The sequence below is a fragment of the Micropterus salmoides genome, unplaced genomic scaffold, assembly GCF_014851395.1.
Source record: "Micropterus salmoides isolate LMB-PRFRI ecotype aquatic unplaced genomic scaffold, ASM1485139v1 Ms_hic_scaffold_15, whole genome shotgun sequence".
In the NCBI taxonomy this organism is placed as follows: domain Eukaryota; kingdom Metazoa; phylum Chordata; class Actinopteri; order Centrarchiformes; family Centrarchidae; genus Micropterus; species Micropterus salmoides.
Window position 1 is genome coordinate 29,729,551 of NW_024040596.1, and position 27,897 is coordinate 29,757,447.

Below are 27,897 nucleotides of genomic sequence, written 5' to 3' on the forward strand. Positions count from 1 at the left end.
GAATGAGACATTACTAAAGGTGCTTGTACAGCTACCCCTTGGACCACTTGTCCACACCGCTTTTCCTTCCATCGTCGTCTCTGTTGTCCATACCCATAACCATAATCCATGCACCCACCGCCAAGACTTGAGATGCCCCTCTCACACACAGGTATGACGGCTCCCCTCCCCTCACATTCAGAGATCCTGGGACAAGTTACGTCCTTTTACAGTCATTCTGGGTGACAGAAATAGTGAAGGTGGCAGGTCCGGTCAGACCTACTGAGTTTTACATTTGAGGCTAATTTGCGCTGCATATTCTGCATTAAAGATGAGGTATTTGCAGTAAACCTTATCTCTTAAGCTACACAATATTATACTTTTGTTGTAGTTACAGAACAGCAGAAAGTAGTGCGATTCATCTACAATATCTTTTCCAAATGTTGCTATCAAGAATTGCAGTAATCACGCATTTTCATGGTTTGGACCCTCCAGGAGCCAGCACCTGATGATCAAAAGCAGACTGGCCTACAACGACGCCTGTATCTATGGAGTGGTGGCAGAAGGAAAAGGAGAGACAGATTTTGGCGAGCCAAGAGGAAGAACTGGCCTGCAGGCTGAAGCTGAGTGGTCTGCTGAGCATTGCTGATGACTTATGAACTTCTTTTTAACAAATGATTCTGCAGCTGTGCACTAAGGACAAACAAGTGTTCTGCCTGGAGCAAAAGACTCCTTTGCTTTATTTGCTGAGCTCATACTGAGTTCACCCTGTTGTCTTTTTAGATTGATTGATTGCAACAGAGTGTGTCTTGTTTAGTTTTTTTTATATTACAGTCTGGGTTTGTACAATAGGAAAAGAAAATCAAGATTCTTACTCTTGGTTTAATATTGTAGTTTAGTGTTTAACAGTGTGTTTTATTTTACTGTTGAGTTATAGAATCGTCTGAAAGTTAAACATTGAATGAAAGTATTTTAAAGTAAACTTACCACTTAGCCCAGTTTTCATTCAGTAGTTAACAGGCTCCTGCATGGGGTCATCATAATCGATGTGTGAGCACATGTGTTGTGTTTGTCCTAGGAGCGATCTGATTGGAGGGCCCCATGGTAGACCCGCCCACTTCTCCGCCCAAACGGTTGGTGATTGGACAGCCGAGTCTCTGCTCATGTCTCTCCATGTAGTGAACTCCTCGGACGGCACGGCGAGGTGCTCTGGGAAATGAAGTCTGAATTGTGCTGAACAATGAGCTGTACTTTAGTAGAAACACTACATTTCCCATGAATGAAGCAGAAGAGGCAGATCCTTCAGAGCATCTGAAAAGAAATTCGTTCGTATGGTTCAGCGGAGGATTCAACTCTTTTCTGTCAATCACAGACATGACTGAGGGAACGTGAGTATTTTGTTCTATTTAACGGAAAGTTTCGCCGAAATAATGAGGTTAAAGCGATGGGAGGTGATAAAAAGTTTGAGTCAAAATGGCTGAACTAAACTGTAACGTTAGTTTAAACAGTTGTGCCAGATGTGATGTTATCACTGTCAGAACTGGTTTCTCGTTTATGAGTCTAGTGATTGGTACTATTTAAGCCTCTTTCTCAGGATGAGAGACCAGTGTAAGGACATTATGTCAGGTGGGAAATATGTGGGCCTGTCCAAATTTGGGACAGCTGGGTCATGAGAGGGACTGAACTTTCAGCTGGTAAAGCTTTGAGATGGACAACCTGTAACAAAATGCCTTTATTGAAACGAAATCCACTGTCATGGAGACCTGAAGCAGAAACTGCCTTATTGTGGACAGGCTACACATACAGGGAATTTGATCTTGACTTTTTTTGTTGTCGCTCTCACTGTATTTAGAAATACAACTAAGAAACAAGGACAATAAAGGTAAACAAACAGGATTAGCTATTATGTACATACAAGTTGGTGAAATACTATGAATAAAAATAAAAATGTATGTATGTATGTATGTATGTATGTAAAAGTAACCATACAACAATGAACAACAACATATAAAAAGTATATACAAGGCAGAATGATTCTGTATATTGTAAACAAGAATACAATAGTGCAGAGTGCAGATATTGCTGGAATAGCCTAAACATCAAATGATTAATGTAACAGGTTGCTTTTATATGTAGGTGTAGTTGGATATGCACAGCATATGCATATATACATGTGAACACATTGATATGTATGTTAAAATAGCCACGTATGTCATCTAAAAATATATAAAAAATACCACTGATGTTAACTGTTCAGAGTAATGGCCTGTAAGAAGAAACGGTTTTTGTGGTTCTTCTGGCGTAGCCTACAGTGGCCTTATAGCACCTACCAGTGGGGAAAAGTTGGAACAGGTTGTGTCCAGGGTGTAACGGTCTGCAGTGATGGTTCCAGCCCGTTTCCTGACTCTGGACATGTATATGTCCTGAATGGAGGGCCATATGGCGCCAGTGATTTTCTCTGCAGTCCTGATTGTCCATTGTAGTCTGCTCCTGTCTTGTTTGGTGGCCGATCCGAACCAGACTGTGGTGGATGTGCAGAGGACAGACCCGATATTTGTATTTTGATCAGAACTGGATCAGCAGCTTCTTTGGCAAATTGAGCTGACGCAGGAAGTACATCCTGGGCTGGGCCTTTGATGACTTTGTCGATTTGATGTTGAATGCCTACTTTAGGTCTCAGAAACCTGAAGGCTTACACAGCAGACACAGTGCACAGGATGATGATGGAGGTTAGTTAGTAGTTTGTGAGATTTTATGGTAGCCTACGTATACTGCGAAATATGATACGTTCAAGAATCCAATAGTATACTGAATAATCAGATGATCTAACATTGGAAAACTTGCTGTGTCTGCCAGGCACCTGCGGAGGCGAGGCGGGCCGTACAGGACAGAGCCAGCCACAGACATGAGCCGCTGGAGGCTGACGAATGTCGAGGGCAGGCAGACCTGGCGCTATGTGGAAGATCAGGACAGCCCAGACAGGGAGCAGACCATGCTGGAAGCCCATTCTCTAGGCTTGGACACGGTAGGTTTTGCTTCAAATGGCCAAAAAAATCACCTGGCTTGTGATCGTTGCTTATTCACGCTCTGGGTTCATTTGAGATGACTGTATAATACATGCTAAACAATGGAGTGTGTAGTGACTATAAAGTGAATAGTGAAAGATTTTAGTTGTAGCCCTGGATATGTCTTATATATTCTTATATATAAACATAGATAGAATAGATATTTTTAGTTGTGTGGCTGGTAAACCCCTGAAATGTCTAACATTTGTCTGGTGTTCATTTCTAATCACCAATTCTCTCCACAGAGTAAGTTTGTGCCTGGCTCTCCAGCTGTCCACACAGCTGTAGATGCAGCTCTGAAAGGTATGCACTTCTACAGCCACCTCCAGGCTGAGGACGGTCACTGGGCAGGGGACTACGGCGGACCCCTCTTCCTGCTCCCAGGTAAAGCCAAATCCTTCCCGTCTGTGTCTTTTATATATCTGACACCTGTAAATGCACTCTGCTCTAATCAGGTGACATCAGGTGAAACGATGGACCACATTTTGCAAAAGAAATCACCTCTCGTCACCGTGTGGAGATCAGTGTGCAAAGTTGGCTAAGTGCAGCAGCTGAAAAGCGGTGTTGGATTTTTGTTTTCGATTTGTGCATAGTTTTTAATGAAAGCTCAACAGCGTATCAGCCATCTTCAACCATAATTTACATCTGTTTGCTAAATTTGATTGATAAAGGTGGTGTGGGAAAACAGATGATGGTGAAAAGAGGACTTGCAGGCGGGGCTGTTACACTAAACAGACAAGGGATCAGTTGGCACATGTGCGTCTGTGTCTCACTGCATGGGTGTCCGTTTCTGTGCTTCAGGGCTCCTGATCACATGCCATGTGGCTAAGATCCCTCTGGCCGAGGCCTGGAAGAAAGAGATGGTGAGGTACCTGCGCTCCGTCCAGCTGCCAGACGGAGGCTGGGGTCTGTAAGTCAACCGCACACTTTTTTTGTCTTTTGATATCCACGCATGTCATATCACTAATGTGCTTCTACTGTAAGAGGAGTTCATGTCTTTAGTACTTCTGAGTAAGGTCACTGTAACAGGCAAGACGTACGGTTTGCAAAGTATCATTTCAGCAAAGGCAACCTCCAAACATGGAAAAATGTCCATACCTCTGACAGCTGTACAAGCATAATTTTGTCATCATCATATTCCAGAAATGATAGGGTCTGTGTTTTTAGTCAGATGTAATGTAATGATAGAAGCATCTACTACTACAGGAAGACTGGTGTAGTACTTAGTAGACGTGTCCATTCTTCCCCACTGAAATAATTACAGGAGAGACATCCTAAAACTCAAAGGGTAAGACTGTCTGGAATATTGATTGTGGCAGCATAGTGGATGTATTTTGTTTTTCTTCAGACATATTGAAGATAAGTCTACCGTCTTTGGCACAGCGCTGAGCTACACCTCATTAAGGATCCTGGGAGTAGATCCTGATGATCCAGATGTGGTTCGAGCCAGGAATAACCTGCACAGCAAAGGTGGGAAGGAACAAATTAAATCTGCAGTCAGTCACACGCAGTAATATATACTGATAGAAATAGCGCTGATTACTGATCATCTTTGTGTACTGAGAGCACACAGGTATCCAAACACACTGCCATCCCAAAACGTCCAAATCTGAAAACAGTTTTTATGGGGAATATGTTACCCCTTTGTGTTTCGTAAAGGCATATTTCTTGTAAATTAAAAAGGTGATGTGAGCTATAGTCAGTGCTTATCGCAATAAACATGTCAGTTATTTGTGGCTTCATACTATAGCTGTCTGTGTTTTTTGTGTTTGTATAGGCGGCGCTGTGGGGATTCCCTCATGGGGTAAATTCTGGTTGGCCATTTTAAATGTCTACAGTTGGGAGGGAATGAACACACTGCTACCAGAGATGTGGTAAGTTGGACGTTCTTCCATCCCATCCCAACATCCCATTTTGTCCTCTTCTACCCATCAGTCATGCTTGTTATACAGTATTCTCAGGGGGCTTAATTGATGTAACAGGGAAAGGTAAGACAGGTCTAGAGTCATTAGCTGACCCCCACAAGACCTTCCAGCTCTAGTTATTTCTCTCATGTAATTGTCCTTGTTGGGGAGACGACAGTTAGACTGATAAGGTAGAAGCAGTAGCTCAGGCGTCAGGCTGGCAGATATCAGTGTTTACAAGAACTCACTGGCTCCACGGATTAGAGTACAACTCATGGATAGAATAGATTCTAATATGACGAAGTCTAAACATCAGAAAGATGACCTAATAGAGAAACCTACAGGCACTAGGGGGAAGACAGAAACATAAAAGGGACCAAAAGATTTGATCCTTCAGATTTGTTGTTGTTGTTGACGTGTTCACATGTTGCATGCTGGCACTGTATCTCCTCAGCCGGGCCCAGTCAACCATGCTTTGTTAAGTCTTCATCAGTCTCTGAAACTTTTTCATCACACCTCAACCTGGCTCACAATATTTCTTTAACAATGCTTTAAGTAACGTTACACCTAAAAAGCTTAAGGATCTCAGTGGGATTACTTTAACTTTTGTACCTCATGATGATATTAGGATGAAACTGTGATCGCTTTTGTCTTGCACTTTCTCTCAATGAACTTTCTGTAGGTGGCGCTCTATTCTTTGTTTGTTCTGCCATGGTGGCTATTGCTGCTCATGCTGACAAGGAAAATGAGAGGTTGCCTGCACACTGCAAGCTGCAATCTCCCAGGAGGCACGTTTCAGCCAGCAGTGTCTTCATCAGACAAACATCCATGTGTACAAAAAGCTCCCAACTGAACATCCTCCTCAGCTTTTTCATTCTATGTTTTTTTTTCCCTACACTTGTACTCAACTCAATGCTTGGATGTGCACACTATCCACTATCTTAGCTTGTTCATGATAACCGCCCACTTCTATCTTCCTTGCAAACTGCTGGTGCTGCAGCTGGAACTGTAAATGGTATCACTGCCTAGTGCAGAAAGTTTTAAGACCAGACATCAAATGTTTAGAACAGTACCTTTAAAAAAGTTTCCAGTAACCAGCTATGAGGTCACCGAGCTCCGGACCTCCGTAATTATATGTAGGCCTATTAATAAAAAACACAATCAACACTATCAACTTAAATGAAGGCTTTAGAACCATGCAGGTGCAGCTGATTATTCCAGAGCAAGCCGATTATTCCAGAGCAAGCCTCTTTTCCCCAGTGTCAGACCTGGGGAAACTGAGAGCTCCTCTGTTTGCGGGCTTGCGGGCGAGTTTTAGCCCGTACGTTTTGTGAATTTCAGGGTGAGTGAAATAGGATGAAGCGTCTCCCCAATAAGAGAGTGTAAGAGAGAGTCAGAATGTAATGTTAAGTAATGTGCTGTGTTCTTCTCCACATCCACAAACTATCACACACACAGTCCAGGTTCATCCAGTGAAACTGTTTGGAGTAAAGCAGTCATCCTCTTGATAAATTCTGAGCTCCATAAGAGCATCTCAACATTTCACAGGCAGCAAGTTGACTTCTGTTTCCTTTGTCCTGCCCTGTTAAATTTTTAACTACAGGTTTTTGTTTTTGCTGCATAAATGTCCCACGGTATTGGCTGTGACCTAACTGTGCGCATGGAAATGCTTAAATGGCCGACAGCAGCCTCTCTAATCATTAAAATACATCGTCAAAGAAAACACTTTTCAATTCAACACAAAAAAGAAACCACCTGGAAAGCTACAAGGGCCAGTAGAGGTGGGGTAAATATGAGATTCATTTAGCCTAATGCATGTTGTGAAGATTAGTATATCCAGATTTTGCACTACCTGAGCTTGTGTGTCTGCGTCTCTTATTTTATGCAATTTCAGTGAGCCAAGCAGTGGGGAGAAAGACCATGTCTGTAGTGTGAGCATCAACCAAACAGTGCTTTGTCCACTGCGCGTTTTAAGCCTTCACTGCGCTCACACATGCCCACATATTACCATAATTACCTATTACCAATTTTTTTTTTAAATGAAAATCCGGACCTCACTAATTTTAAACCCTGGATACGGCCCTGTCCTGAAGTGAGAACAGACTGAATCACTGTTGTTTATGTTATGTCAACTGGTATCACGGAGCATCTGTCTTTGCCACAGGGCAAACAGGACAGGAAATGTGTTTTTCTCTGTGTGAATTTGGGGGTTGACGGATGTATTTTTGTTTGTTCCAGGCTGTTCCCCACTTGGATGCCAGCCCACCCCTCTACCCTGTGGTGCCACTGCCGCCAGGTCTACCTCCCCATGAGTTATTGTTACGCTGTCAGACTGGCTGCAGAGGAAGACTCCCTGGTTCTCAGCCTCAGACAGGTGCTGGAACACAATAGGCGTGATAAGCTTTGAAGTTTGGCAGTTAGTTTGGTAGTGGGCAGTACGTTCCTGTCTTGTTGTTTGCTGTGATTAGAACATATCATATGTTCTAATATTAAGACATAATTAAAGTTCAGAGCTCCACCTAACAATTATTTTCACTTATCATTAATTTCAGTAAATCTGTCACCGATATTTCTTATCAGTTGATTGACTTTTAAGACTATGACATGTCAGAGAAAAAGTAAGAATGCCTCACAGGTTTTTAGAGTCCAAGGGGATGTCTGGAGATTACCCAAAGATGGGTTTCAAATAAGAGAAAAGCAGAAGCTAAACCAGCAAATGATTGGCATTCAATTCCACATCAAATGACTTAAATGTTGAATTGATTAGTAAAATTGTTGCCAATTACTTTTCTGTTGATTTCATTTATTTAATAATAATCAGTCAGATGCTGACAGAGTTAAAAGGCAAGAACATCTTTGTTCAGTCATAAGATTTCTTGAGTTAACACTACAACTGTAAAGTTTTCTACTGGAAAAATGTGCTGCCTTGGTAATTAACAAAGCATTGTTTAGGTTTTAAAAAGGTATTTAGTTAAAAATTACAGTACTTTTTTATCAAACCATTCAGTGATTCTGTGTCCTGTATGGAAGCATCTGCATTCATTATATTTCTCCACTCATTTATTCAGGAGTGGAATCTTTCTTTTGTGTGATCCAAGGGTGTCACTTTGAGTTGAAAAGTGGTGGGGACCTAAAGGCTCAGCTTAGGGGCATGATGACACAAGTGTGTCACAAGACTTGACGATGGTCAAAAACAAGATGAGGAGATTTTGTAGAAATAAGAAGATTTTGAGCATTAAACACTTAATTTCCTGCATTCTGGAGACATTTTCTGCTCCAATTCATGGTGGAAATGTCTTTATTTATATAAAGAGAAATTCAGCTGGCAGGTGACTATTAATAAATATTAAAATATTACAGAATATAATGCAGTAATCAGCAGCTTGGTTGTTTTTTTTTAGCTTAAATTACTTTTTTTGGACATTTGTTTCTTCTATATTTAAATTGCATTGCATGTTCTTATTGTGCAAATAAGCCTTTCTCAGAACATTTTCATTTGTTAGTTAACATTTCTTGCTGTAAGCTCTTTTTCAGAACAGTTTTAAGAAATGCTTACAAAAAGTGATGGCGACAAAATTAGCCATTTCAAAATTTTTAGACCACCTTTAAACTACGTAGAGGGAGCACCTAATGCAGTTTTTCTTTTATTTCAACAGTCTTGGACTGAACACCAAATCACAAACTATATTTATGCTTTTGCATAACCAAGTATTGTCATGTTCTTTGGATTCTAGGAGCTTTATGTCCAGGACTATGCAACCATTAACTGGCCTGATCAGAGGAACAACGTGGCAGCATGTGACATGTATACGCCTCACAGCACACTGCTCAATGTCGCTTACAGTAAGTATTCACACAGCACGCTGTGTGATAAATTACCATCTACAGAAGCATGTTGCTGTAAAACGGGCAGCACATACTGACCAATATCAACAAATGTTTTTTATCATGTTATTACTCGGGGTGTGACGAGATAAAAATGGGACAGTGTTTTTCTGGACATGTCAGAGAACACAGATATGTGGGAGAGATTCTGAATGTGCGGAAAGTTTTAAACAGAAAAGCTGCTGAAACACAGGAGCTGTTAAAGTGCAGGAGTTTCTAACTGAATTAAAATAAATTCATTTATTGTTGAGGTGAAAAGGTGCCACATGCACATTAGGGTATTTAAGTGTCCAGTATTTATTATATTTCCCCAAACAAAGACACTAGAGAGGAGGGAAGACTAGATCATGTCTGCGTGTGTGCTGACTAACTTAATGCTCAAAATGTTCATATATTTCATCATTGAAGAATTCTTAAAAAATAGTGTTAAAATCTTGCCTTGTCCCAATATCGTGACTCATCATTTAAGCTGTAAGTGTATTGTCACACCTCTAGTTATTAATTTTGAAATAGTTATGAAGCAATGCGCTCACCAACAGGAACTCAAGTGAGACATACTAAATAAAATAAAAACATTAAGCGTATCTTGGGCTACAGGATGTTTTTATGCAATCTCTGTGAATGACTCCCCTAACCTCGTGACTCTGTTTTGTCGCCCTGCAGTGGTGATGAATGTGTACGAAGCCCACCACAGCACCACACTGAGAGGAAGGGCTGTCAAAGAACTGTATGAACACATCCTGGCTGATGACTGCTTCACTAAATGTATCAGCATTGGACCGGTACTACATACAGAGACTAAAATCACAGATATCAATACGACAGAGAATGAACAGAGTTTGGCTACAACTTATTTCCATAGGTTTTTAAATCATCCAATTTAATCTGACCATGGAATAGAAAGAGAAGGTGTACACACAAAGTACTATTTCTCCTCAGATCTCCAAGACTATCAACATGCTGGTTCGCTGGTATGTGGATGGTCCCTCCTCTCCGGCCTTTCAGGAGCATGTGTCCAGGATCCCAGACTACCTCTGGTTAGTCAGCCGAGCTATATCAAAAACAAAACAAACTTTTTTTTTTTTCTTTTTTTCACTGATCAGAATTAGGTGTTCAGAAAAAACTCTTGTCAAGTACTTGCTGGATATTCTGACATATATTATAGTAGTATAATGTTGAAAACCGTTCAGTACTAATAAATCCTTAACCAAAGATGTGTAAGAAAGTATATAGCTGATAAACTGACAGTACATTCTGTGTTCCAGGTTGGGATTAGATGGCATGAAAATGCAGGTGAGAATTAGTTCTCTGCTCGTTTTGTATGTTGAGTGTTGCGTAAGTTGAGATGTAGTAGTAGTTTTGAAGCTATACAAAGTTGAATCGTAGGGTTGTCTCAAAGGCTCCCTAGAAAATTGATGTGTGGACTGAAAACTACCTTAAAACTAAATTAACTTTTCACCTTTATTCTTTTAGCCTACTTGCTGGTTTCATACTTACAGTTTGTACATATATTATGTCCTGCAATAAGAGCTTCATTACACTCAGTGAGTTCAAATTTACCTTAAGTGTTTGCCTACTTTGTCCTTTTTGTTGTGCACAGGGGACCAATGGATCTCAACTCTGGGATACTTGCTTTGCTGTACAGGCTTTCCTTGAGGTAACGCAAAAGTGGCAGCGCAATGTGCTGTATCAAGATGAAAGATCAAAACACTACATAACTGTCCTCCATTGTTGTTATTAATGCAAGCGAGCAAGTTCAGGATTTGTTCTTTCTTTCTGACTCTGGCTGCTGCAGTTTGTGTTAGCTGTAGTCGGCCAACAATCTTTTCAGGCAGACTAGTTAGGAGAGCTTTGCAGTAATACATCCAACAACAGATACTGTATATGTATGTACAAGTTATTCTGCGTCAGCCTGAGACAAAAAGAATGTGATTCTAGATATGTTTTTAAGATGATAAAAAGTTGTTGTTGTAATGTTTCACCCAGAATTCTGACTTGTCTATGATGCTGTTTTAGTTGTAGTTGAAGTAGAAAGGCAACAAGTAGCTGCAATATGTATTAACTGAAATACAGTGGACCCAATATTGAGCCCTGAGGGACCCCACATATGACATCAGCTTTCCAATATGTAAAAGTCCCAATAGCAAATTGTTGTCCTCAGATAAGATGTGAAACAGGCAACAAACAAGAAGAAAGAGTATCATCTAGCTGGTTACAATATGGTGTTTGTTGGGGTCTTTCAGGCAAGAGCCCAGGATAACCCAAGGCTAGCCAAGTGCCTCCGAGATGCCCATCAGTTTCTCACCATCACACAGGTACCTCCAACATCTCAGTTACACGGTTTTCATTATCTTGCAGGAATAAAACACATATCTTAATATTCTACTGGTTTAAAGTGTTTGGCAGTGTTTTTTAATCAGTACTGAAAACAGCCAGGTGTGCTACAGATCAGAACAGTGAAATCTGAACTGCTTTGATAAAAGGGATTTCTTATGCCTGACTTTTCGACTCTAACAGATACCTGAGAATCCTCCCGAGTACCAGAAGTACTACAGACAAATGAACAAGGTGAAACTGATATCACACAACAGGCACAAATATTGTTGAATAAACGGACAAATATTGTTGAAAAAATGGATCAAATGCCTTTGGAAGGCATTGAAAGGAAGCTGTTCTTTTTTTGTCAGGGAGGTTTCCCCTTCAGCACCCGTGACTGTGGTTGGATCGTGGCTGACTGCACAGCGGAGGGCCTGAAGTCAGTGATGCTGCTGCATGAGCTCTGTCCCTCCATTGGCCAGCCTGTCTCCTCAGAGCGCCTATATGATGCTGTCCAAGTGGTGAGTCTGCAGTGAGTAAAGGACTGGAAGACTAATTGACCTTTTTTGAACTTTTGTACTCCCATGACTAATTTCTTTCTCCTTCTACACATGTGCTTCTGCTACTTTAGTCTTTCAACATTACAGCTCTTTCCCCATGTGTCTGTCTTCTCCTTGTAGCTCCTGAGCATGAGAAACTCTGACGGTGGATTTGCCACATATGAAACTAAGAGAGGAGGGAAACTCCTGGAGCTGCTTAACCCCTCTGAGGTGTTTGGTAGGTCTGGTACCAACATCATACTGCCTACACCCTTTTATAGCACTTCACTGCCAGATATGTTCATTCTGAATTGATTTCTTGGTATCACAGAAATATTCATTTTATAATAACATCATATCAGTTGGTTGTTGATTGTACCTGACCTCAGTTCACTGCCAGCAGTGTTATTCAACCTGCACATGCAGATGTTAAAAAGAAAAACAATGAGCAGATATCAACATGACATTCCTTTCTCCTATCAACATTCAAAGGCTGCAAAATGCAATATTATGACCTTTTCAATATCAAAGGGCAAATAGCCTAATAATGACATGTTTCCCTGTTAAAAACAGAATGCAGTATTTGTTGTTAATTGTGATGTGATATTAGTAACCCTGTATCGCTCTATCCCTCACAAACAGGTGACATCATGATAGATTATACCTATGTGGAGTGTACCTCAGCAGTAATGCAGGCTCTGAGGCACTTCCAGAGGGCCTACCCTGAACACCGTGCTGAGGAGATAAGGTACACTACACACGCACACATTTATTTCTGCACACATATTGGTTAGAATTACTGAATGACACAAACGGCTGACCAATCTGATGGAATAATTAAAACATGAATTACCCTCAACAAATTTCAAACTGAAGTGGCTTTAATGTATGTCCTAAGTTTATATTTGTTGTCACCCTGAGTGTTGCATTTAGTCTGATTTTTTTTTTTTTTAAAGACATGAAGGCAGAGCAATTCACAAAAAACAGCTGACACACAAAGGCTTGACAGTCGGGGGGGGGGGGGGTATTTTAAACTCTTCAGGGAAGAGGGGAAGGTTTTCTGTTTATGGGTTTGTTGATTCCTTTTCCAGCTCGACTCTACGAGACGGGCTGGAGTACTGCAGGAGGGTGCAGAGGCCTGACGGATCCTGGGAAGGGTGAGACTACACTTGCTTTTTAAATATCTGATATCCTACCTAATGGACAGCTCATGTTAAATTAAAAATACTCCTTTTGTGCTTGTGCTCAGGTCCTGGGGAGTGTGCTTCACATATGGAACATGGTTTGGCCTTGAAGCCTTTGCGTGTATGGGGCACGTCTACAAGGACGAGTAAGAGTTCCAAAGACAGACATTACACCATGTACTCCTTAACATGCCAAACCACACAGGACATCCATGGACCCCTAGCTTACATACTTAATTACATTGCTGTGCCTCTGTTAACAGGTATGTGTGTGCGGAGGTGCAGAAAGCGTGTCAGTTCCTGTTGGACATGCAGATGTCAGATGGAGGCTGGGGGGAGGACTTTGAGTCATGCGAGTACCGGCGCTACATCCAGAGCAGCACGGCTCAGATCCACAACACCTGCTGGGCTTTGTTGGGCCTCATGGCTGTCAGGTAAAACCGTGTTCAGCTCAGAAGCTTGGCATTTGTGCTACATTACAATGAGACCTGAGAGAACTGCTGTTGCAAAATAGCATAGGTGGTCTAGGTTAGAATGAAGCTCTCCTGTTGATTTTAGTTGTGTCATGAATTTATGTCTTTAGTTGCTGTTGCCTTTGATTGCATGCATGCATACAATGCTGTGTTTCATGTTTCTGTACACACGACTACAAAAGGAACTTCCAGTTGTTGACTTGAACACTGTGTACATACCCAGGCATCCTGACAAGGGGGCCATTGAGAAAGGAGTACAGCTGCTGATTGACAAGCAGCTGCCTAACGGTGACTGGCCACAGGTAAGTCTCATATATTTTATTAATACCATGTCTTATACTCTAATTAGGCTTACTTTAAACTACCATTATTACAACAAAAACAAATGAGTCCAATAGCAGTAAAATATATAATGTGAGCTTTGACATGTGTTGTTCTGTTCTTCCCCTCCTCAGGAGAATATTGCAGGTGTGTTCAACAAGAGCTGTGCTATAAGCTACACCTCCTACAGAAACATCTTCCCAGTCTGGACCCTTGGCCGCTTCTCAACACTTTACCCCAGCAGTGCATTGGCTGGGAAGATCAAGCTGTGAAGACCTTTAAAAGGTCATAGTTCATCTGACTATCTTCCAGGACGAAGAAACATAATGTCTTCAACAGCATTCAGACAATAAATGGAAAGTGTATATTCTTTTGTGGGTGACATATTTTCTGACACGACCACAACTGTCCTGACGGATTATCAAGTGTTAATTCAGCCTTCAAATGATGCATCATTTCTGTGTCTGTGTGTAGCTACACTATGGACAAATTAACACTTCATCTGTGTTGAATCCATCAGATAAAGTAACGCATTTTATTCTTAGAATTTTATTTCTATGTTGACATACCAGGATGACTCCTCCACCAGAGCTTATCTTTACAGATCTGTTGTGATAATCTGCTGCTATCCAAGACGCCCAGTTAATGCTGGTCTGGTTTATAAATTGTATAAAAGCATTTATGTCCATGTTGCCTTATATCCCTGTCCCTTACTTAACATGTCCATTTATAATGAATAATTTTTCGTTGGTGTTATCATGACTGAATGTGTATTTGATGAATGTACTTTACATTGGTTGGTGCTCTGGCAAATATCAAACAGAGAGCACATATGGAAATTGACCTTCACAGGGTGAACATATTAACTGCCTTTGAAACACTCAGTGAACAACCAGTGACGACCCATGATGGTTTAACCTTTATCAGAGTGAGAAAGTTGGCAAAGCAGACACATTTTTTCACAGCCTGCACCACCTCCACTGCACATAGCAACACGTATTGGTATTAGTTTTACTGTTGTGTTCTTTTTTTTTACACCTCTGCATCGGCAAAAAGATATCTGCAAACTCTGCTGACTGCCATAATCCATCAGTCTCTGAAACAACTTATTTTGTAAGTGGCGCTAAAAATGTCGTTGTGATTGATATTTGGAGATGTTTTATTGACTAAAAGATCTTTTCAGTCATAGCAACCATGTTTGAAAACAGGCATACAAGACAAAACTAACTGGTTAAGCCAGTGCTTTCTACTGTTTGTACAGAGTTAAGCATGGCCAGATGCTGATAAGGAAGCCGGTTTTATTCACCTCCTCCACCTTTTCCACTGGCGGAGGACAGATAAAAATCTACACATATATTCAAATGTTCCTGCACCTGGCGGCTGTTCCAGTGTACCAATGTGTGTGAATGATAGATTCTGTTTGAGCACATAGGCTCAGTGTGTAAAAGCGCTTTGAGTGGTCAAAAAAGGCTAGAAAGGCGCAATACAAATACGGAGCATTTACATCATGTGACACTTCATCTAATAAAAATAACACCACTGAACTGGATTACTGGCAGTCAGACCAAACTACTTACATTCACCAGGTTAAAAAGAAAGCAGTGGCTAGTGCTCATTACATTTTTCAGCTACACAGAGCACATCAGTGTATATATATAAACTTTGCGGTACACAGAACATGTTGCAAATCAACAACAGTTCATTTGGTTGCTAGATGGCATTGCCCTGGCCTCCAGCTCCACCATACGGAATCTCTAAATTATCTTTGATTAGCCTGTGTCATTTAACAATCACATTAAACAAACTTCAAGTACTGCCTTTTTCACCTACTAATTACAAATATCAGGCATATCCTGTCTCAAAACGATGCAGAAAAACTAGCTCTCCATTTGTTTTTTCTAGGCTGGGTTATTGCAGTTCCTTATTATCAGGCTGCCCAAATAAGTGTACTTACAAGAACTAGGAAAATACATAAAGTTTCTCCCATATTCGCTTCTCTGCATTGACTCCCTGTAAAATCCAGAATATAATTTAAAATCCTCCTCCTCATTTACAAAGCCCCTAATGGTCAGGCATCATCATTTCTGAAAGAGCTCATAGTGTCTCATTATGCCACTAGAACACTGTTCTCCCAGCATGTAGGGGTTACTTGTGTATGTGTATAGCATAATGTTTTCACTTGTGAAATCAGCTCTAAGACTGACACTTAAGATTTAGTCCAACACTTCACTTAAATTAGGACTGAGATGCTTGATAACTAACTTTTAAGCACAGCTTTGGGCAAAGATTTTTTTTTTACTCTTAAGTCAATTCTTAGCAGTGTTCTTATGAGTAATTCTGAACAGCGTAACAAATACGGTCCCTGAACCCTTATCCCTTATGCTGCTACAGGCCTAGACTACCTGGAGACTTCCCAGGATGCACTGAGCTTCTCTCTCCTCTCCTCCCTTTCCATCTGTATGCATTCTTATCACTTTAATGTATGTTACTAACTCCACTAAGTTTTGTGCTTACTCGTTTCTCTCCTTTGTCCTTCAGTGGTTTTCTGCAGGTGTTTTTATTGATATTTGAATAATTACCATTATTGTTTTACATCTCTATGTGGAGCTTGCATTGTGCTACTGTGTTGTATTTCCTTCCGCACTCTCTGACTCTACCTTGACTAGATTCGATATTTTATTTTTGACCTAAGACTTGAATCCCACAAATTTTGACCTGAGAATCGAGACTCCTTTAAGACCTGACTTGACTTGACTTGAAATGTGACCCTAAAGATCTGATTTTAGACCCATACTTGACTCCCTATAGACTTCACTTGAAACTTGAGATATGACTCCGTAATGACTTGATTTTAGACTCCACCCCCTAAACACTTCACTTAAGTCTAACAGTTTGAGAAGTGACTTGACCTGAGACTTTTTCCGTTAATACTTGACCAGAGACTTTACTCCCTAAACACTTGACTCTAAACCTGAGATGTGACCCCCTAAACACTTGACCTGACTTGTCAGCGACCACGTCCACATCGCCCTCCAGAGTACTTCACAGGAGGGGAAACAGACACGCAGGCAGGCAGGACGCCAGCCGCCGAGGCACTAGCTGGCACAGGGGCAGACAGAAGGAGGAGGCTAGCAGGCCGGGAATCAGGCATGTGGAGGCTAGCACGCCGGAGCTCAGGGCCAGTGGGCCGGGAAACAGGCAGGTGGCTAGCCAGCTGAGGGACTGAGGTTTGGAAAAAGCTTGAGAGAGACAAGGATCTGACAAACAATGAACAAGCACTCAGTGAAGGAAGCAAACCACTTAAATACAGTGAGGAAGAAACTAATCATACAAAGGTGAAAACACTAAATCAGAGAGACCACAACCACAGGAAGTAAAACACAACAATGACACTGAAGGCAGGCATCTACAAACTAAAACAGGAAACACTCAAAACCCACACCCACCACACCAGAACTGTAACATCTTTTCAAACCACCATACTATCTGTAATAATGTGCAATACTGATTTCCTTTTGATTGTTGATGTCTTACTTTTACTTTTTTGTTTGTTTTTTGATGCACTTTTAATAATGCTATGTATTATTGCTGCTTGTTGTATTATTTAAGGCGACCTTGAGTGTATGAAAGGCGCCATCAAATAAAATGTTTTTATCATTATTATTATAGTTTATGTAAAAGAATCACTGTTAACACAGTCAAAAGAACGAAGTTAAAATTTTGCCATTTGCTGTTTTAATTGTCCACATTCAGAGACCTGAAAGAATTGCAGCTGTCTTGCAATTTGCTCATGAAGACGTGACTTGTCCTTCAAGACTTGAGACTGAACAACTAGGTTTTACAAGTGAAATTTGAACACAATTTCTTTTTATGAGAATGAGTTAATATAAAAGAAAATTATAGTATTTGTTCATTATTTAACAGCATCATTGCCTCTTACTATATTGTCCAGTATGTGTGTGATACAAAATGTTAAAGGAGAGTTCAGGTACACTGATAAGCATCACAAAGCCGACATAGACGATAAACTTTCAAAAGTAAGTGAATAAGCCATTTGCGTGTGTAGGTTTGGAAAGAAAACAGAAAGCATTCTTCACTTGTCACAGGAGAAAATACGGGTTTTGTTTACTGATACCATCACGCTGATTAGCTTTGAGGAAAATGTTTCCTGAAAACGGGTTTGTTTTTGTTTGTTGTTGAGCAGAGACGAAGGAATTACATGGTGTGCAACAATCTTGCAACGTTCACAACACCATTATTAATATTACAAATAACATAATAACAAATGTGCTGTATTCTTTTAGTGTACATAGCAACATATACACGTAGGGTATTCTACAGGTTAACTGCACAACCTCTCATATACTGTATACTCACAAAACATACATGTTTCTCATGAAATTGCAGGCACTGCCCCTGATGAACTGATCCAGGACGAGGCGTGGCTTCACATAAAAGGAGCAGCGGGTAACTCTGCATCTGTAGATCTGTTTTCGTGCACACGGTAAGTTCACCTGGACAACTCTGCTAAAATATGGAAAGAGCATATATGTGCAGGGGTCATGGTCGTTGTTGGTATAATTTTGAATTGTTGTACATAGCACCTTAACACGCCTTATAGTTGCATTTGCCTAATTTGAATGTTAAAGTTCATTGCCATCTCAGGTGTTTTGTTATACTTTGTGACTTTTATTTGCTCACTGGGGATCTGTGTCTATTATATCATTAACAAATTGTATTTTCTTCAATGTTAGGTTTTGAAGTGCTTTTGAAATGTTTAAACACAAGAAAGGTAAATACCACAGATGCTTTTGGTTCATCCCGACCTCTTTTTCCAAGTGTATTGAATGTATTGGCTGATAACATACTTGACATTTATATTTACCAAATATTTGTATAACTAATTACAGAAGGACACGGACATGGTGATGGCCATGAACATGAACACGAACAGGACCATAAACATGGGCATGGGCATGAACATGGGCATGGACATGGGCATGGGCATGGACATGGGCATGGACATGGACATGGGCATGGACATGGGCATGAACATAAGCATGGACATGGACATGGGCATGGGCATGGACATGAACATGGGCATGGACATGGGCATGGGAACAAGCGCAGGCACAAGCACAAGCTTGGCCACAAGCATGGCAAATGTCACAAGAAGGAGAAGGACTGTCACGGGGTAAGTTTCAACAATGCATTGTTCAGTTTATTCACAACCGAAAGTGAATTTTGTTCAGAGTTCAGAGAAACATGAAGCATAAAATGTTTGTGCCATCCATCCTAATGAAAACTGATCACAGGTTTGATCTAATGTTTTTAAAGGTTATTTCTGGAGGAATAAAACTCATTCAAACTTTTGTCAAAAATTGAGTGATAAGCTGTCATTGCTGATTGAATCATTTTGTTTGTTTTTTTCTTTCCTGTTCATCCATGCTGTAGTCCTCCAGCAGCTCCTGTAGCAGTGACTCTGATTAGATCAAGATTCCTGGATGAGAAAAGAAACAACACAAGTTACCACCGGGAAACCCTCATACTTACTACCTTACGCAAAAATCACAAATGAACTTGAAAAATTTATATTCTCGACCCCATCAAATGTAAACAAGCTGTTGTTAAAACATGTAAAACACACATTACGTTTTCAGTGATTATACAGCATTGTGTCAAGAACTAAGGTAATAAATTTTAAAGTGAAAACAGAAATGAAAGGATTCTTTCTATACATCTTAATTCTCTTTTCTAACTGATGATAATTTCACTTGTTTTCATGACACAGCACTGTCTTTAAATTGTTGACTTGGTAGGATTTGGTACTTGAGATGTGACTCCCTAAAGACAATCTTTGACATTATCCATAAAGACTTCACCTGAGAATTTACTCCCTATAGAGTTAACTTGAGACGTGACTCCTTAAAGACTTGACTTGAAACTAAGGACGTTGACTGTCCTCACAGTGAGTTGCAAGTTTTTCAAAGCTTGACAGTTAGCTAACAGTGTGAAGTCCTCCACTAAAAACAATGTGTAACATTTCTTGCACCATTAATGAACAATCACATACAGTCACAAAAGCACAAATGGTAAACAGAAATTAAAATAGAACCAATAGACAAGTAAGGCAGCTGAAAGAAAGGTAATTGCACTCATTGTGCTAACCACATCTATGCTATCTAATTTCAAATTTTCACCTAACAAAAGCATATACTTCTAAAAGCCAAAAATGGTGAATAAAATACTTAATGACAAAAAGTGTCCAAGTCAACAATTCATAAAAGAAATTTGCAGCAGTGGAAGGCCACAGCACTCTCTACCATGCTAAACTGACTGTGTGGAAATCCCTTGCTCTACAACTACTGATTTTCATATAACCAGCATGGGGAACTGCATTATACACATTTGCTGAACAAGGAACATTTTCTCAATAGAGGGCAGTACAGGATGGGACTACCTAAACACTTGATTTGACACTTAGCATGTTACTATATAAAGACTTGACCTGACACATTTCTCTAAACAGAGTTTATTGAGATGTGACTGTCTAAGGACTTGACTTGATACTCCCTAAAAACAAGAATTAATTAATTAGCTAGCTTCTGTTACACTGACACCAACAAGTCACAAAAAGTCTCAAGTTACATGCAGGCTTTTTAAAAGCACATTGCTTAAATACGACCATTTGGTGCCAGTAAGTAAGTAAGACCTTTTCAAATCCTTAACATAGTGGCTTTGATAATGATATAAAGGTATATAAAAACAGTGGTGTTATAAAATATTATAAATTAATTAAAGTGTAAGCTTACACTCCTTTTAGCTCTTGAGCATGAGTAACTCTGACAGTGGATTTGCCACATATGAAACTATAGTTTCTGCCATATTTTCAAGTTAAACCAGAGGTTCTCAACTGGTTGGTCGTGGGGTCATTTTTAATGGGTCACGGATGTGAGTGTGGCATGAAAAGAGCAAGGGGCAAAATATCGCACTTTTTAGTGTCAAGATGCTCTGCTTTTTGTAGGATATTACTCATGATACAGAAACAGACGTTTAGAACCTCAGGGCAGCACTGTTCTTTAAGATGAAATGTTTTAAAATGTAACAAACGATTAAGACTGTCTCTTAAGATGCACTGAAGGTTCCTGAAGCATGTCAAATGTTTTTTTTATGAGTTTAAAAGGTTAAAAAGCCTATCCAAATGCTCTATGCAAACAGTTCCTGAACTTGTCCTTGTGCTTTAAAAAGCTACCTCAATACCATTTTAGCCACCCTAAGATGAAATTTCTGTCATCATCTACTCATCCTGATGCCGAAAGGACTGAAGTTTTGTCAACATTTAAGCTCTTCGGGAGTTTGCCAAGATGTTTGTTTCTCAAAACTGCAGTGAACGGCAACTTGGCTTCAAACATCCCAAAAATATGTCATGAATCAAAAAAATGTCTCCATACTGCTCATCTGAAGTAATCCAAGTGTCCTGCAGCTTACTTATTCCTAGATGTTTTGAGAAAAACGTGACTAAATTGTGTTTTGGTTTTGTTTGCTCTGCTTTGCTTCACTGTGGTGCTGCGTGAACACAGACGGGCTGGCTGGAAGTTACTAGTAAGCAAGTTTGTGTGCGGCGTTGGAGGGAGCACACATGGGAAGAGCAGCAGAGCAAACACAGCTGAAAACACAAGTTTGTAATGTTTTTTTACAAACGTCTTGGCATGTGTGAGCTACAGGACACTTGGATTACCTCAGATAAACAGTATGGAGACATTTTATTGATTATTGATGTATTTTGGAAGATTCCGCTCACTGCAGTTGAGTGGGAAAAAACATCTCTCAAACTCGCCGAAGAACACAGATGTTAACAAAACTTCACCAATCTTTCTATTGACAAAGGGGTGAGTAAATAATAATAACAATCACCTTAGGGTGAACACTACCTTGTTGTTTTTGCCATGCAAACTTCCTGGAAAATGTTTTATTGAAAAAACATTTTTTCACTTAAGAAAAATAAATGGGTTGTTAAATTAAACAGTTGACTCATTTTTTTAAAGTCATTGTTTCAATAAACAAAACATCAAGAACAAATTTAGGCAATTTAAACTGCAGAAAGATTATGTAAATGTAAATGTTACTTAAATATAGTCCATAAATAAATGTTAGAAAAACTATTTAATTACCTTGAAAAGCCATTGGTTTTATGTGAGATTTTTCAGTTTGAAGCAATCAGAGTTTAGGTAAAACTTAATGATAATAAACATCAGTAAATTACCTGTGGTTTGCTAGTAAAAGAAACTTATATCTGCAAGTAAAGTTTACTTGATGATCGCCCTTGTAGAATTTACTTACAATTTCTAAGTGCAAAAACTTTCCTAGGTTTTCCCAAGTAAATAACACTCCAAATTTTTTTCAGTGTAAGAGAGGAGGGAAACTCCTGGAGCTGCTTAACCCTTCTGATGTGTTTGGTTGGTCCGGTGCCAACATCATACCGTCAACACCCATTTAATGCACTTCACTGCCAGATGTGTTCTGTCAACCTGCAAATGCAGAAGTGAAAAAGGGAAACAAAGAGCCAAACATCAACTGCTTTCAACATTCAAAGGCTGAAAAAAATTTTCATTGTACTCTGGATATGTTGCAATATTATCAATATCAAAGGGCAAAGAACCTAATAACGTATGTTTCCTTGTTAAAAAAGGATGCAGCATGTGTTGTTAATTGTGATGCTCACCCTGTGTTCTCTCTATCCCTCATGCTCCCACAAAAACAGGTGGCATCATGATAGATTATACCTATGTGGAGTGTACCTCAGCAGTAATGCAGGCTCTGAGGCACTTCCAGAAGGCCTACCCTGAACACCGTGCTGAGGAGATAAGGTTTACTACACACATACCTTATTCTCACCATTTATTTCGTTATAACGGTTTTACTGAATGACACAGAAACGCCTGACCAATTTGATGGAAGGAATAAAACACGCATAACAAAGAAGAATTTAAACTGAAGTGGCTTTACTGCATGTACCAGGATCATATTTGTTTCCGTACTGTATGTTTAATTTTGTCTGAAAATGTTTTACAAAGACATGAAGGCAGAAAACAACAAAAACACAAGACAAAAAACAAGACAAAACAACAGCTGACACACAAAGGCTTTTACCTAAATCATTTCTTAGCTCTTGTTGATGGAGGAATAAACTCTTCAGGAAAGAGGGGAACTGTTGTGCCACAGCATTAGACAATCAATGGAAAGTGTTTATTTTTTGGGGGTGACATCTTTTCTGATACAACCGTCCTGACAGAGTAAGTAGTATTAATTAATTTCAGTCTTGAAATGATCACCTAACTTATTTATATTTACTTTCTATGTTGACATTCCGGGATGACTCCTCCACCAGAGCTTCTCTTTACAGATCTGTTGTGATAATGCTGCTATCTAAGAGGCACTTAATGTGCGATGGTTTATAAAGTTTATGAAAGCATTTGTATCCATGTTGCCTTATATCCCTGTCCCTTACTTAACGTGCATTTAGAATAATTCTATGGTATCATTTTTACTGGATCCGCTTTGGTGAATGTACCAATTATCAAACAAACAGCACATTTGGAAAATAAAGGAATTCTTCTACTTATAAAAATATATAATCTAAATAATAAAAATAATCTAAAGTTAAACTGTGTGACAAAGTGACACTTTTTTCACAGCACACCACCTCACCTGCACATAGCAACATAAAGGCCTATTGTGTTAGTTTTACTGTTGTGTTAGGTTTTAGTTTTAGCAGACCGGGAGCAGACTGGCACAGAAGACACTGGAGGCAAGACTCTAAAGCACAGAGACAAAAGGGAAGATGAGCACAGCGATTCAAAAAGTCCTTCAGAGTAAGAGACACTAGCGTACTAGTTTTCTGTATGGGACTAATATCACAATAAAAAAAACAATTCTGATTCAAAACTTGACATCTCAGAAAATTGAGGTTAGAAAGGGAGAATCTTTATTACTTTACATTACATTTGCACTCGTATTGCAGACTCTGCTTTCAGAGCTTAGTTTACAACACCCCCGTTTCGAAGGTCTGCTACACAGTGGTGAGCCTGCGGCTCACGTGATTTGTGGCAGTGTTGTCATACAGCTCTGGTCTGAAACTCTGAAAGTCACACTCACAATTCAAACACTTAAACTGAGGGTCTGAAATATGTTGTCAATATTCAAGAGCCACTTCTGAATATATATTTATATATAATCAGTCACAGTGCTAAGGTAATCACAGTTTTTATTGTGTATATGAGGCTGGACTCCAGTTTTTTGCCCTCTTCACTAACGCTGTCTCTGACACACCAGAATATTTAAGAGTTAAAGGTGTGGTTGAGCAACAATTACCACCTGTGTTTGAAAACATTTGTATTAGGCTAACTGGTTAAGCCAGTGCTTCCTATTTTCTACTGTTCAGAGTTTTGTGTAACCAGATGCTAATGAGAAAGCTGGTTTAAATTCACCTCCCCCACCTTTTTCACAGGAGGAGGATAGAGGTGTGGTGAACTCTCCCCACAAGATTTAAAAATAAAGTAAATATATACATATATTCCTGTGGATTAGTCAAAAACAACAGTGACCTGAGAACTGAGAGGAGACTCCCGAAAGATTTGACCTGACGCAGAAACAAGTCTCAAATGACATGCGGGCCTTGTAAAGCCACATGGCTTGATTATGTACTTATTAGGCCTTGGTTATGGGGTGGTAGTGGCTTGGGGGATACAGCACTTTTCCATCAATCAGAAGGTCACTGGTTTGATGCCCAACTCCATCAATGTGGGAATGAGTTTCTGTTTTTGGTGAGCAGCTGGCACCTAAGCCTCGGCTCATCAGTGTATGAATATGTGTGAATGAGGTGACTGTGAGCTTTGAGTAGTCAGAAAGACTAGTTGACACATTCAAAAGGAAAATGCTAAACTACAATGCCATTTTAATAGTCCACGTTCAGAGACCTGAAAGACTTGCAACTGACTTCTAATTTGCTTCTGACATGTGACTTGTCCTTCAAGACTTGAAACTGAACAGTAAGCAAGTTTTGACAAAGTTATTTATGAGATCATACATAAAGTTAACATGAAATTTACCTTTTTTTGTATTTATTTCTCATTTTGTTTTCCTTGCTCCAAAACAATTGCCTATCATTGCCTATTGCTACGTACAGTGTGTGTGTGTGTGTGTGTGTGTGTGTGTGTGTGTGTGTGTGTGTGTGTACCTCCAGAATGTTAAAGGATAGTGCAGTTACACAGGTAAACATCACAACGCTAAAATAGAAGATAAACCTTAAAAACTGAGTGAATGAGCGTGTGTAGGCTTGCAAAGAAAACAGACAGGTTTCTTCACTCGTCAGAGGAGAAAAATACAGGGTTTGTTTCAAGATAACATCCATGGAATGGCTTTGAGGGAAATCTTTCAAGCAAACAGGTTTGTCAAACAGGCTGTGCAGAGGATAAGGGAACATCACCTGATGATGAGCATTGGATTGTTTCTAGCTGAGGTGTGGCTTTGCATAAAAGCAGAGTCATCTGACTGCTGGGTCTGTAGATCTGAGCACCAGCACAAAGTAAGTTCCCTAGTAGCTCACTAGATAGGATTACTATAAAGTATGTGTCTTATAGACTTAAAGTATGTGTATTAATGGATAGATCAACTTACTTGCATGGATTACCTTTGTTAACTGTATTGCATTATTTTGTCATCTCTTCCATCCATCATCCATAAGACATGCCCTTCTGATAAATATCTTTGTCTTATGTAGTCATGTGAGACATGGCTGTATGCATGATGTGTTTTATAAGTCTTTTCCACGGTCAAATGCATTTACTTTCTATACAATAAAGTATTTTAGGTTGACAGCTGTTTAGAGTCACATTTCTTTTGTATGTTTATGTTGTTTGTGTTGAAGTGGCTTCTTCCTGTTTCAGGGTTTGGATCTGACATTTTGAAATGTACGGGAACAACGCAGGTAAGTAACTTTCTTGTTTATACTGTCTTTTTCACTTTTACTAAAACCCCCAAACTGTCCTTTTTGTGAAACTGCCTTTAATTGAATTTTATGTTTATTCAAACTGGGAGAAAATGATGAGCTCCACCTCTTTTGTTTTACTAGGAAACCAGTATCCCCCTGGCTATGTTCCTCAGCCAATGCCAGGACAATACCCTCAATATCCACCAGGCACTGTCCCCCCCCAACCATACTATCCTCAGCCTATTGTTCCACCTGGGTACAATCCTTTAGTGCCCCCTTATGGAGGCCAGGAAGGCTATGGTTATGGACCAGGGCCTGGTCATAATCATGGTCATGAACATGGACATGGACACGGGCCTGGTCATATGTTTGGTCATGGGCATCCTGGGCATGGGCATCCTGGGCATGGGCATCCTGGGCATGGGCATCCTGGGCATGGCCATCCTGGGCATGGGCATCACGGACATGGGCATGGGCATCACGGACATGGGCATGGGCATCACGGACATGGGCATGGCCAGAAGCACAAGCACAAGCATGGTCATATGCATGGCCATTGCCACAAGAAAGGACGGACTTCTCATGGGGTAAGATACAGTTTATTCAATATAAAATGTAAATTGCAAATCATGGATTCTTGTATCAAAGTAAATACTGCACCACTGACAATAAGTAATTTGCATATAAGATAAAACATCCAGAAACTCATAATAATGGAACTGATGATGTATGTTCTTGCTGTAGTACTCCAGCAGCTCCTGCAGCAGCGACTCTGACTAGATGAAGATTCCTTGATGGGGAGGGAAACAAGACCAGTCGGCACCTGCAATTTTTTGTTACATCATAACTGTTCACTTGTGATAAACAACATAAGTGACTTCTGATTATCATAAAAGCAATTCATTTCTACAATGTCCTGCTTCTGCATTATCTGTTTCATTTGACCTCATTGTTTCTTATTACACTGTGTTAGCTATCAATGTGTATTTATATTATCTTTATTTACCCAGGGAGCATTAAATTAAGAGCTAATAGTTACCCTGCAGCTTCCCAGGACATTCACTTGGAGCCAACTGTACCTGTGTTACTTTCACCTGTGTAATAAAGCATTTAAAAGCATTGAAACGTTGAATCTTTCATGTCGGCTATTTACTATTTTTGATCTTGTAATAACACTACAGATTAGTTTATTATGATTAGAACAAACTAGAGCAGCTACAGTTTTTAGTACATAACAGTAAGGTGCTTCAGCCCTGTACCTTTTTGTGTAAATGTTAACTGGAAGGCGCGCTAACTGTGTTATTGGAATACAACAAATTCACACAGGGCACAGAGCTGCACTGCCTTCTGTGGATAGTCAACTTACTAAGCAATGAAAACATGAGCAGAATGTATTTGTTATTCTATTTTATTATCCTGTTCTCTAAATTTTATTTCTATTTATTAGGGTCTAAACTTTAAAGTTTAAAGATTATACACGCACACACACATGCACATACACACACCCATTTAGGTCACAAAGAAAAAATGTTCTGATGGGAGTTCAGGAACTGCCCCCAATGATGTGAAGGTGGACAGCACATATAAAGCAGCAGCAGCAGCAGGTGACGGCTGCGTCAGTGGATTTGCTCTCCAGCGCTGTAAGTTCACCTTTTGCTGATTTGTAGCTCTCTCAAATACAGATTGTATATGTGTGTTAAAGACAAACTCTGTCAGTTTCTTTAAAGTGCTTTTGTTCTGCTTTCAGGATCTGTAGTTTCATCTAAAGTTTTAAAATGTACGGACACAACCAAGGTAAACAACACTTTCAAATATAATGAATATGCATTATACTTGATAGTTGCTTTAAGTACTTCTCTTGTCCCCTAATGTTCAGGAAACCAGTACCCTCCTGGTTACCCGAACAATCCTCAGCAGATGCCAGGGGGATACCCTCACTATCCTCCTGGCACTGTTCCACCACCAAACTACCCTCCTCAGCCCCACGGTCCACCTGGAGGCAACCATGGGTACGGACCTGGACCTGGACCTGGACCTAGTTGTGGTCAAGGTCAAGGACATGGACATGGACAAGGACAAGGACAAGGGCATGGCCATGGTCATGGGCATGGACATGGGCATGGGCATGGAGAGGGCCACGGAAAATGCCATGGACAGGGCCACGGACATGGGCACAAGCACAAGCACAAGCATGGTCACAAGCATGACCACTGTCACAAGAAAGGAAAGAACTCTCATGGGG

General features: G+C 40.1%; 2 protein-coding genes across 3 annotated transcripts; both read left to right on the top strand.

The window, feature by feature from the left end:
* Nucleotides 1-1,218: 1,218 nt before the first annotated feature.
* lss (lanosterol synthase (2,3-oxidosqualene-lanosterol cyclase)) lies at nt 1,219-14,428 on the top strand. The gene is made up of 22 exons (XM_038719551.1): nt 1,219-1,367; nt 2,836-3,004; nt 3,290-3,428; nt 3,846-3,954; nt 4,393-4,514; nt 4,822-4,918; nt 7,187-7,322; nt 8,683-8,791; nt 9,497-9,615; nt 9,773-9,870; nt 10,099-10,126; nt 10,434-10,490; nt 11,077-11,148; nt 11,351-11,401; nt 11,521-11,670; nt 11,830-11,926; nt 12,331-12,436; nt 12,780-12,845; nt 12,938-13,018; nt 13,136-13,306; nt 13,569-13,647; nt 13,801-14,428. Exons 1-22 carry the CDS (start codon nt 1,255-1,257, stop codon nt 13,936-13,938), a joined length of 2,307 nt encoding a protein of 768 aa, XP_038575479.1. The 5' UTR covers nt 1,219-1,254; the 3' UTR covers nt 13,939-14,428.
* Nucleotides 14,429-21,284: 6,856 nt separating this feature from the next.
* On the top strand, nt 21,285-26,774 carry LOC119903408 (annexin B11-like). Of its 2 annotated transcripts, XM_038719552.1 has the most exons (5): nt 21,285-21,555; nt 22,071-22,533; nt 25,612-25,652; nt 25,797-26,242; nt 26,400-26,774. In XM_038719552.1, exons 3-5 carry the CDS (start codon nt 25,634-25,636, stop codon nt 26,433-26,435), a joined length of 501 nt encoding a protein of 166 aa, XP_038575480.1. In that variant the 5' UTR covers nt 21,285-21,555; nt 22,071-22,533; nt 25,612-25,633; the 3' UTR covers nt 26,436-26,774. The 2 variants fall into 2 exon arrangements, with proteins under 2 accessions (XP_038575480.1, XP_038575481.1); XM_038719553.1 differs by lacking the exons at nt 21,285-21,555; nt 22,071-22,533 and adding an exon at nt 24,911-25,250.
* Nucleotides 26,775-27,897: the final 1,123 nt, after the last annotated feature.